The sequence below is a fragment of the Acromyrmex echinatior genome, chromosome 3, assembly GCF_024713525.1.
Source record: "Acromyrmex echinatior isolate Ae372 chromosome 3, ASM2471352v2, whole genome shotgun sequence".
Taxonomy (NCBI): Eukaryota; Metazoa; Arthropoda; class Insecta; order Hymenoptera; family Formicidae; genus Acromyrmex; species Acromyrmex echinatior.
Genome location: NC_141854.1, coordinates 23,670,341 through 23,683,273, shown reverse-complemented (window position 1 = coordinate 23,683,273; position 12,933 = coordinate 23,670,341). Strand labels below are relative to the sequence as shown.

General features: G+C 31.6%; 1 protein-coding gene across 1 annotated transcript in view; it reads left to right on the top strand.

Annotated features, from left to right (window-relative positions):
* The window catches only part of bif (protein phosphatase 1-binding protein bifocal), a 43,437-nt gene that overhangs the window by 22,927 nt on the left and 7,577 nt on the right, over positions 1-12,933 (top strand). The window contains exon 2 of the mRNA XM_087403770.1: positions 1,442-1,615. Coding sequence (XP_087259896.1) covers positions 1,442-1,615 — 174 coding nt within the window. The remainder of the gene's footprint in view (positions 1-1,441; positions 1,616-12,933) is intronic.

Here is a 12,933-nt window from a genome sequence, read left to right as displayed (position 1 = left end):
CTTTTAAAAAATCAATAATTTTAAAGAGAGATCATATTTTCATTAAATCTGAAGACTTTTATTAGTGAATTAGAGATATTTAATAAATTTTAATTGTTAAAAATTTCCGGTATTCAACGTGTAAATATGTATCGATCATTTTAATCGATGATTTTATCATAGAAATTTTGCATATTTTTTAATTACCTAATCCTTTATCATCTATATTCTTTATTATACTTAACCCTAATTGTATTATTAAAAAGCGTATTGTGCGTCCTATTATCACTTTAATTTGTTTAAATAACCGACCGAAATCAATGTTTATAAATATGCATCACGTGATTGCGAAACATAAAGATAGATTGTATTTATCAGAGATACATTTTCCAAGAGAAAAGATTAGTAATTACATTATTTTGTAGAACACATTTGATTTAGGACACGAATAATAAACAATCTTTTATCTTGTCGACAACTTTTGCATAAAATTTAAAATGATAATCTTCCAAAAAATGAAATAAAATCTAATAGCGGATATCGTCGTTTAGTTTCCATGAGCGAAAGCTTGAGGAAGCTGTTTGATAAATACACGCGAACTATAAATTACTGTTAGTCTCGTGTACGTTAACTTTAAATGTGGGTTAGGAAAAGGTGCATTTTTTCAAGCAAACCCTCTGCATATTTTCACGCGGGAACAACTTTCCTAAATCGCCGCGGGAGTTTCTCGAATCATAGAGGATTGCGTATTTGCATGTGCGCTTATTTACATTTGTGCTCGAATCCAACATGAACGCACGTTCTATATAGTCTACTAAAATCTTAGGATTTTGCATTCGTAAACGGGAAGAATTTACACATGTGATTCACGAAAGAGTCGATTTCAAACATTAATAATTTTATTTACAGTGACACCGAAAATCAAAATAATGAGGCATCTATCGTTTCATTAAATTCTCATTAAATTGAGAATTAAACAAGAAAGAAAATTATTTTACAGATAATAATACTGCATATTGTGTATACAAATTTCTTTTCGTCGGAGTAATAGCCTAAAATCGCGTATTAATAGTCTTAATTGCAGGTGAAGTTTTTAATAAATTATCCGTATTTAGGCAGATTTTAATTTAAATACAGAGATATAAAATTAAATATTAATGTGTTAATAAATAATATTTTAAAGCAAAGTTTAATATCTTATGTTTAATTATTTATTTATGAAATGACATTGTTAATTACTTTAAAATTATTCATATATTTATGAAGAATGATAACATGATATTGAAATGATTACGTTCTAGTATATCATGTGTAAAGAATAATTTCATAAAATTTTTAAATAAATATATAAAAAATATGTATGTCATAAAAAATAAGTAAATGTCTTGTTTGTCTTTCTTAAGTTATGTGACGTTTCTACATAATGTTCTTTTCGAAACTCATCATTATTGTTTTTTTGTAGGTTGGTGATGGTGGCATTATAATGCTCGATGCTACTTTAGATGCTTCTACGACCGACGATGCTGAGTGGGAAATCTCTGGGGGTCCACCGTCGCCTTGCGATGTGTCGTTTCTCAACGACAATGTTCTCATCAATGGGCGCAGCAACCTCTCGAGGACGCCACGAAATCATAAGGTGAGTGAATCAGCGCCTTGATTATCTAGTTTTTCCAGGCGACGCTTTGTGCGAAATAGATTTCAAAGCAGCATCATAATTTCAGTCAATATTTAAATAATAATATTACTCACATAATTATATTTTTTTATTTTTAATCGTATTAATTTGTACAGCAAATAATTCTAATAATTAATATGTCTCTTAAAAAGAATATCATTTAAGAAAACCGTAACACAGTTTAATGAAAATAAAGATATATTTATAACATTCTACAATAAATTCATCTCATGAAATTTAATAATACGAACACGGACATGCACATCTTTAAAAAACATTGGAAATGAAAGTTCGAGTAAATTATGGGAATGTTCAATCTTGACATCTTTATCATATATATGCAAATAGTAATTCAGTGACAATCCGGTTTTGAAATCTTTTACCTTACGTTTCAATGAAGAAGTTAAGAGTAAGACATCAGTAGAAATTAGCAGAATCAAATAAGAAATCATGTCATAACCATAAATAACTTCGAAGTCATTTAAAAACCCGGTTATCTATTTAAATAGTCATGTCAATACAAAAAGTCTTATCAGGGTCTTTTAGTTTGATTACCGATCAGGCACGGCGTTACGTCTATCTAATCTAATCAACTGCACAACACACACCGCCATTATTCACAGGATCGTGACCCGGCTACCTTACTAAATCAAAAAGCGCATAGTGTAATATTACTTTCAAGATCGCTCGCGTGGCGTGAGAAAATCTGCCTCGTGAACCATTCGTGAGATCGGACGCACAATGTGCCTGCGTCTAACTCCCACGTGGTCCGAAGAAATTTTTTCCCTCGATGGGAGGAAAGAGAGAGGCTCTAATCCATGCCATCACGTAATATATTTTTGGCGTGATGACACGTCGGTTTCACGCCTCTCGGCGCCAGAAACGCTGAGTTCGTTCCGCTTACATGCGGCCTACTGACGGAAATGTTCCTCGCCCGCGGATCATAAGAGAAAAGATCGTGTACCTCGTGGAAAAATTTATTGGTGTCATTCTACATTTATATGTTGATAAAATTAATGAGACTTCTGATTATTCAAAATAAACGATCGAAAAGGGAAAGAGTTAATTAGAAGTCTCAGAACGGTAATATATTTGTCTAATATTGTATTTACATGGATCTACGATATGTATCTTTATTTAGATATATATATATATATATACATACACAGAAATATTAAAAAAAAAATATTTTTTTATTTAAAGATCATTTTCTTATACGTAAAAATGAAAGTTAGTCACGTGCTTTGTATGATCCTATTAACATGAAAAAGTCTCGACACCGTTCTTACTGGAATGCTTGGAATTCCCAGGATTGTCTTGTTTTAGAAATATCATCCAATCTTAGTATGTGCCTACATACATTTAATTAGACATTACACGTTCTTTGCGTAATTTGATATCTGTTAGTTCCGGTTATCATCTAACGGAGCTTATATTTTATTTGAAATGTAATAAGATATGAATTTTTTGCTCGATATTTTTTTCTTAGGCATTAAAGTCAGGATATCTATATCTTAAGATTATGTGCGGCGTATAATTTATTATATCAGCGCTAAAATATCAAACATATGCATCGTGTCGAACTACGTCGTGATAGGAAATTAAGATCTTTTCGTGCAGCATAATTTCGATGTAATCTATTATCGATCGACGGCAGCCAGATAAGCGAACAAAGCGTCGTTTATAAAAGATGTAAGATACCTACGTAATGTACGGGAAATGCTTGAATTGCAATAATGCACGATGCATACATGTAATATAGACCCTTGTACCGATAACATATCGCTGGATTTAGCATCATGTTCCACAGACTTCAAATGTATAAATATTGATATTGATACCGAGAGTGCAACGATATGTATATTTCATGCAGCTACCATATATCATCTCGGACAAGGTAACATACACGATATGATTTTAAGCGAAAATATTAGCGTAAAACGGTGAATTCGTAAAACAACTCATAGAACTAAAACAGGTTTGAATGTCAAGGTCAATTAGTTAGCTGAAATTAACTGGTGAAAAGAAAATAAATATTAGTGTACACGTATAATTAAATTGTAACGAGATATCTTAATTATTGACGATTTTTTTTTTTAAATTATATTCAAATGTCCACAATGATAATTAATATTTATATTATGTCGTAGTATTTTATTAATTTTTTTTTATACCGCTTTTTTCGCTGGCATATAAAACTGCGATTATAGTATATTTTTTCCAAAATATGCGATTATATATCTTTCATATATTTTTTATTTGAAATATTAATCTGTTAATATTTATAATAACATAATATTAAATCTATTATTTTATTTTCAATATCTTTTCTCGTTTTAGTTTTAAAATAATACATTTCTCACACACTCAGGATTGCTTATAACAGTTGACAATTGTTGTATCTTAATTTACATGATCTAAAACAATTGTCTACTATTCTATTATATTAGCATTAATTCGAATACCACAATATAACTTTTATAACATACATTACCAAGAACTGTAATTACGTCTTCAATGAATACATTTCACGGGCATCTAAATCTCTAATAATCGTCCTTAATTAGGTCTAGCAATTCTTGCGAAATTTTCAATAAGTTTGTATTAAATCATGAACGATGCAATCATTTTCATCTATAACCATCAGACGTTTAACTTCATTCGCAGCTTTCTCACGCGATCGCGCGTTGACGTGACGTCGCGATGGAAGACATTTTGTTATCAACACCGATAAAACACCAATTTGTAAGTAAAAGTATCGTGTCTACGGGCCTCAGCGATGATTTTCGAGCGCCTCGTCGACCAAGTTAATCTACCGTGCATCATGGGAAAAACGTCGGCGAACAATTCCGCCGGATATAACTTCTTGATACAGCAAACGCCAAAAAATAAGTCATAAAAAATCCATCACAAGAATAAGTATCTCGAAAAAAATTAATATCCAGAAGAATTATCCACACTTAGCTGATGTAATCAGTATTATTTCCTGCAAAATAAATCTTTCTTTTAAGAGTCTTACTTTGACCGCGTTTTTGCTTAATCAATTTATAATTGAGATTTCCTTAATAAACGTCCGATTGCGCGGTTTTCTCATAAATCTTTTATTTTTTACATTAAATATCAAATGACAATCCAAATCGTAGGTCTTTTAAGCCTGAAATTATTCGTACATAGAATAGGATCTCGTCGTTATTCATGTTTTTTAAAAGTTAACTCTCTTCAATTTCACGGTTTTAATTTATTGTATATTAAATGCTGATGCGTGTCGTAACATTCCTATTTAAGGAGAAATCTACGACATTGACCGAGGAATTCATACATAAAGGCAACACTGACGTCACTGACAGCTCTGGAGCACTCTGTTTTATATTGCCCATTGTGCTTTCTTACACGATCTCGCTATTCGTCTCGGGAGAGTTGATATTTCCTGGATCGCACGACGGACGCTGCGTCATGTTCTCTCTGAATTTATTTCAGTGTTCGTACACCGTGTCGGATTGATGGAAACGCTGGAATAACCGATCGCGCGTTATGCGCGACGTGGAATTCCTTTCCGTGAGTTATCGGCGGAATGAGTCCCAGATAGAAAATCCACGGGCATTGCCCCTGGATCAACGATCTAAGCGATAATTTAGTCGCCCATTCGTCGTGCATCAAGTAAGACGAAAAATTTGAGTTACGCGGGAAAGATCGAGATTAAGAAGGGGAACTTCATTTGACTTCAAACGCATAATTAGAATTCTACTTTAAAAAATCTTTACGTTGGCACTTAATTAACATTTGACCTACTGAAGGAATTTTAAATAACAAATTGTTTAATCATGAAATTGACATTGCTTCTTTTATTCTTGAATATTGTTAGAAAATATTTGTGATTAATTTTTTTTTAATAAACAGATTGAATATGAGGTAAAGTAATTATATTGCAATCGGAATATTTGACAGATGTGAAATTATCTATGTTGTTGATTTATGAATTTTAAGAATAACGAAAATTCTCTAAAAAATATAAATAGTTAAATACTTCTATAAAATAAAATAAACATTTTAATTAAAGATGTACATTTAAGATACAATTGAAATGTAGTTTCAACATATTTTTCTCAAAAGCATGTCTAAAGAATTACTTGCACATATTTGCTATCGTCTGCACATATCTTGCGCTCTCGCAGCAGGAAACTCGTTTCTCTTACTTTTGCATTACGTCTTAATTTTATTGTATCTTAGTTGCGATATGATTTAATACCGTTTGATGCTTTCGAGATTAGCGCTTATTTTGCATCTCCAAGTCTAACACAGAATCTCGTAACAGTATTGAATATATTCGATAGCTAGTATTTTATATGTAGATATTCTCACAATCTTGAATTCACAAAGTGATGATACTTTCTTATATTTATCGATACTTATATCAATAGTTACATCTTATTTAATTATTATAACTTCCGATGAATGGAAAATTTGATTACGATTTTTATTTCGTCAAAATGGAGAAGAGACAAAATTATAAAAGTACAAAAAGATGAATCCAAACCTTTTTGCACGCATGTATTTGATTTGTTCTTTGCGAATTATGTTTTTTTTTAAAACATAAAAGAACGTCACTAAAATCGATCTTCGAGATTTTCTTCTCTCCTTCTTCAATTTGCGGCATATCAAGACAATGTGAGCTTGACAATTCACTCTGTATTGCAGTTCATTCTGTGCGTCTCACAGTTTCACTTCGCCAACAAATTCAATTTAACAGCTGATACTTGTCCCGCCGCCGAGTAATAAACCTGCTTTGCGCGTAAAGCCGGTTCTATTAGTTGCAAGCCGATCACAAGTTTGTTGCGACAGCCAATATAAAGCGTTGATTTCAAAATGCAAGCTTCAGATTGGCTGTCGCAACAAACTTGCAACTAATGTAGAACCGACTTAAGGCTACGCTGGAAATTCCGAGCAAAGAGAGCGGTCCTACAAGATTGACAGGAAGACGTACTGATTGACAGGAAGACGTACAGTCAGTGACACAAGAACATTGTCAGTAATTCTCTGATGAAAGTAACAGAATGTTGAAAATTAAAGTATATCATATTTTAAAAGATATAAAAAATTAAAGTTATATTTTAAAGAGTATACATGTGCACTAAAATACATTTACTTAATATGGCGTCTATTCATTATTATTTATTATAGCATAACCAAACGTAGAGACATGATATCCACGAGAATCAGAGTTTATTTGAGCAAAAACCTCGAAATCTTTCTAATGTACCGAGTTGCTTCAAAGTAAATATTTATTTTTCTCGAAGTTCTAATTACATGATTGATTAGACATTTTCTCAGTTGGATTTGCGGAGATTGAGAGGACCAATCCATCGTAAGATTATTTTCGCATTTCTACTGTGTGCACAAGTTGCTTCGGTGTTTCGGATCGTTGTCTACTTGTAATATCCAGTTTCGATTATTTCGACCGTAACCACACTGATTGTTTTTAATATATTTGCAACATTCGTTTGGCATTGAGATTTCCAATAAAAACATTATGCAAGCACCGAAATTTCATTGACAAAAGTAATCCCAAACATGAATTCTTAGAGGACTCCTAACCGCGTTAGACGAAGAATTTTGCGTGCGATCACGAATTCATGGGAACTATGAATTCATATTCAAAAGGAAGATTTTTCAGAAAAGATAATATTGTAAAAATTATGATCCATATTTTTCTTTGCCCATTGTAATTTCTTTTTTCTATGCTTAACTTTTAAAAGAGGTTTCAACTTTGTATGTCTTTACAGTCGGAAACTTCTAAATAACATTTATAACAATTATACGCGCAGTCTAACATTTACTTCTTTTCTTGTCAAAACTTTTTGTGCTTGATTCATATATATATATAATTAGATGTTTCATAAATAGTTTATGCCCGTTTCTATCAGTGTAGATTAACTTTAATCTTGGTTTAACTTACTTTTTATCTTTTTCTAGTTCTAAGAATTAGAAAATAATAAAGAATGAATTAAATCGAGATTATAAAGTTAATCTACATTTGTACAAATAGACATTAATAATCCAATTGTCCTCTTTTTTCGCAGTAAAACGCTTCTTCTATCCCTCTCAGGAAATTCATTAACATTGCATCTCTTTATATCTGTTTACCCACTTTCCTTATAAAATCCTTTGATTTTTTTCATGTAACATGCAGCTGAGAACATTCTTAGTTCTCTTAAGTGTGTACACAAAAACGTAATCTAGTATCTAACTACATTGTAACGACTAGCGTTACAATGTTATATTCATTTTTTCTCAAAAGTGATTACTATGAAACAATAATAAGGATTATGAAACACGTAATACTAAAATATAACGTTCAATGTATCTCACAGTCATCTCTTTTAACCCTTTGCAGTCCGCTGACGCCACAGTGCTTTTGCATAAAAACATCAGTCTTATTAACAAACACATACAACTATTAGTTAATTGTTATAGATAAAAACTAAAAAAAAAAAACAAAACCAAGCACTTTAAAAAGCTTTTATGTTGGCACGTATTTACAGTAAAAAAATACGCGGTCAGTTCGTATCAGCATGGTTTGTTTTAGTCAGATGGTGCAATAGTAGATATAATTCATACATAGACTGCAAAGTTAAACAATTATGAACTACTGTCCATTCTTGAGACATTTTCCTTTCGCATAATGCTGACACTCTTGTGCCATTGATTGTACGTGAGAAACTTTCAGAAACGAGGACTTGTAATGAGACACGCGAATGAGCAATCTTGAATTTTATGTTAAATTCGTTATGCAAGACGTTATACTGGGGTAATGCAAAGGTAATCCACAGCTCGACGTCACTTAGCTTTTCTCTCACGCTATCGACATTCGTGAAAAAAAAAAGCTTTCGTTTATTATCCGTGCTTAAGTACTTTACGAAGCATCTCTCAAGAGAGTGTCAGACCTGCTTCGATGTCTCTCCTGCGAAACTACGATAATAACAGGTTGTTCGTGCAAAGGCGACGGTACTGTCTGCATAATGGATTTGTAAATTATTGTATCGACATAACCAGGGTGTGAATCAACGTCGTTTTGTGAGTTTTACGTTTCGCAAAAATGCAAATGAGCAAATGGAATACTTCATTACTTTGCATTATGCATTATGCATTGTGGGGAATTGACAGTTGACGATTTTTGCCATCAAAAGCAGGTGGCAGACAATACAAAAAATTATGCTAAGAGAGCGAAATCTCTCTCTTTTTTTTTTTTACTTGTCCTAATTCTCACGCAATCAAGAAATAAGAAGAAAATTACCCAGAAAATTCTTATCCTATTACGATTTATCTCGACACTGTTATTTCTTGCTGTCAAAATGCCACGTATTTATGCTCGTTCGAGGACATACATTTCGCGTATTTACGTTCGGTTGTTTTAGCGCTTGCAAAAACATCGAATTATATTCGTAAGTGAACGGTAAATAAATTGGAAATTACTTAACTTGACACAATGTCAACAAAGTGTCTCTCGTTCACTTAAGGAACACGCAGACGATTATTCTCTTCCGTCTCACGCACTGTCAACGACCGTTGTCTTTCTTCATGTAAACGTGCCACCGGGCACAATTACATACCCACATCCGAGGCTCAGACATACGCTAGACAATAGTAGTTGGGATCACAGTAATAAAAGGTTCGCGACGCGTAATTTACGCGCGACTTCACACCCGTGCGCGACAACCACGTGACGCGACGCAACAAGCACGCAACAAGCACGCAACAAGCACGCTCGTGTCTGCTAATTACGGAAGATAGAACGGTATGTGGGTATGCGGGCATTATGCAATGCATTACGCGTTGCATTACATTCGATGAATACGATTGCACCGCGTGTCTCGGTTTCACATATATTATCCGCTTATTAAATAACATTAAACGATGTAAGATTTAAAAGTTTAAGCTTACCGTACACTGAGAGAAATATGCATTAATTGGAATTTTAGTTGACGGAATATATGTATTGGTAATTGAGAAAATTAAGCTTTAAGAATCTTTCTGTATTTTATTTAAAATGTTGAAATCTTTTTATAAAGATTTAAACTTTTTAAAAGACACGCTATCAAAATAAAGAAATGTTTGGAAAAAATACGAATCTTTTTATATATAGAAATATTTTGCTTGCTGTTATAAATTTAACTTTTATTTTTAAATATATAGATTTTTCTTCTCGTATTTTCAAATATATAGATTTTTCTTCTTTTTTGATAGCAAATTGGAATAAATTAAGATCCAGACATTTCGTATCTCCGCAATGTATAAATTCTCACTCACTTATTAATAATTTATGTGATTTGATTATCAAAAGCTTTCTCATCTGTGTTAATAACGATATTTGATTCCTATTTGTTGTCTCTGAAACAAATTGTAGTCTTGCGTGTTATGTATTCATTAAAGTACAGTGAATACTGTTATTATCTACTTGTTGATGAAACGCATATTTAATGCATAATTATTAAATAATAACTAGGTACAATGCTTGTTATATCCAATAAGGTGTGTATCGCTCGCGGATTGCGTGTTGCTCACTGATTTATAATACTCGACCGAATGATATCCTTTGATCTCTAATGAAACTAGCTCCTCTTTCAAAATTTAGAAAAATAAATAGAATTCTGTTTGAGAACCCTAAAGAGTTGTAGAATTTTGAATCGATTTTAGAAAGAGTTTCGTTGATTAAAGCGATGAAAACATTATTTGAAGTAACAGGAGGCCAACTTTACGTTTCTGAAAATTTCAAAGGTTATAACTTTTGATCTTTCATTTTAGCACTTTTTGATCTATATAGAATAATCGATAGAACTCTGAGGAGTTTATTAAAATTCTAAAAAAACGGCGATTCTGATAGTTAACACCAGTTATGATAGTCTTCCGAAGAGTTCTAATAATTATCCTTAACAATCAATGTATGGAGAATTTAGTGCACTTTACGTGCTAACTTGTTGCTTTTAATCTTGATTTCATTGCTCTAATCGTTTATCAAGAAAGCGATTTATTCTAACTTTTCAAAAAATTAGAATGTCTTTTGAAAGAAACACTAAAAGATACTTATATCATAATTTTGTGCTAATTATGTATTTTTAATATATACTAGTTTATATAAACTTTTTTTCAACTATAGTTTATGTGTGTGTGAGATTAAAACGATTTTTTTATATTAGAACAATGAAATTATTAGAGTATAGGGATTAGAATAACAAGTATATAAACATGCTATCCTTAATGAATATCTACGTTTATTAAGATAGCACGCTAACATGAGCAGAATCAGGTCTCAATGTACGGAGGATTTACTGCTCATTATGTGTTAACCTGTTGTTCTAATCCCGATTTTATATTTCTAACTATTTATCAGAAAATAAATTAAATTTTAATCATCTATAAAAAAGTTATATAAACTAGCGCATATTAAAAGCACATAATTAGCACAAAATTACAATATAAGCGTTCTTTTTAAAAGTATTTATTTTAATGTGCGTTCTAACTTTTTGAAAAAAGAATAAATCGATTTCTTAACAGTTAGAACAATGAAATCGCGATTAAAGCAACAAATTTGATACATAAAGAGCATTAAATTCTCCGTACATTGATTGTTAAGGATAATTGTTAGAACCCTTCAGTGAGCTACCATAGCTCGTATTAGAACGCCATATTTCCAAAAAAATTTGGATTTGTGTGGACTTAGAAAAATTTCAATTTGGAATCTACAAAGCCCTAGGATTTTTTTGTTTTCAATCTCAACGATTTAATTATTAATCGTTATAATTGTCCTCTATAGAGCAAAGTGCTAAAATGAAAAATAAAGAGATTATAGCCCTTCAAACTTTCGTGAAGTTATTGGCCCCCTCCCAACTTCAAGTGGTGTTTTCATCGCTTTAATTAACAGAACTGTTCCTAAAATCGATTGAAAATTCTACAACTCTTCGAGCTAATCAGAACTCTGTTTATTTTTTCCAAATTTTGAAAATTGGGGTTACTCTTCTCACAGAGGTTATTCTTCGGTTCACCGCAGAATTTACTCTTTTCAGTTCAAAAGACGTTATAACTCACCACAATTAAATTGTGGGAAATTCTCGTCGGTGGGTAAAGTGTATTCCAAGAAAATCGCTATCATAGTAATTAATCAGAGATTTTTTGCCCAAAAGAACATTGCCGGAGATTCAAATCATATGTCTTCATATATGGAATCGCAAGTAATAAAACGCAAGTAATAAAAACGCACATAATCTTACACATTAGGATGCATTAAGATATTAATAACGTAAAAATATGAGATGCAGTTGCCATAATAACAGTGGAAGTGTTTTATCGAATAATACGCGAAATGTGTCTGTATTAATTAATAATCAATACGGAAATCTAAACTGCGACAAATAAAAGATGATAGACATAATATTTAACATTTAAGCAATTATACTACGCCGTATCGCCAACTGTCTAATATTTTGATTGCTATTACATTTCAACAGAGATTTAACGTGCAAAATATTTACACGTCGCGAGTTCAATCGAGTTTGCTGGAATTTAAGAGAGAGAAAAGTGTTCGTTTTTTAGATTTCTGTGAATGTAAACCTGAATTTATTTATAGAATATATATGTATATAATAGATACTATTTTTTAATAATTGCAATTATTAATATTGTTATTATATCCAATTACTATTTTTTATTTATCTAAAGGATAAATTAGGTATCATCATTTAAAGCATAAAAAAATACACAGTTATTATTATATAGGTAATAATAAGATTAATATAATAATAAAAAAGAATATTTTTCTTCTCCGTGTGTTTAAAATAATTCGTGAGAAGTATATTACACAGAAAATTCACAGTTTACAGTAATAATTTCTTTTACTTTGTGATTATTAAATTTTCTATAGACCTTAGCTCAATATATTTTTTTTTATTTCATTAATTTACGATCGTAATGCCGCGCGAATTTTAACTGAGTCAGCGAAATTCAAGCTCGTTGAGCATATATTTACAAATTGATTGTAAATCGATCGTGAGTTGTTTTGAAACACTGACGGTCTAGTTTCGTATCCTTGAAGAGAACTTAAGCTTACGTGTTTAAACAATTTTTATCGACGCGTTGCGGATTACGTTGACTGCTCCACAAAGAGCAAAGCACATCCCGTTGCGTTAGATGGCTTTCTGATTTGCGAAATTAATACGTTTTCGCAACTATTGTATAAAAGCAGTATAAAAAAAAGATACGATCTTCTAAAGGCAATATTTAATTTCGCA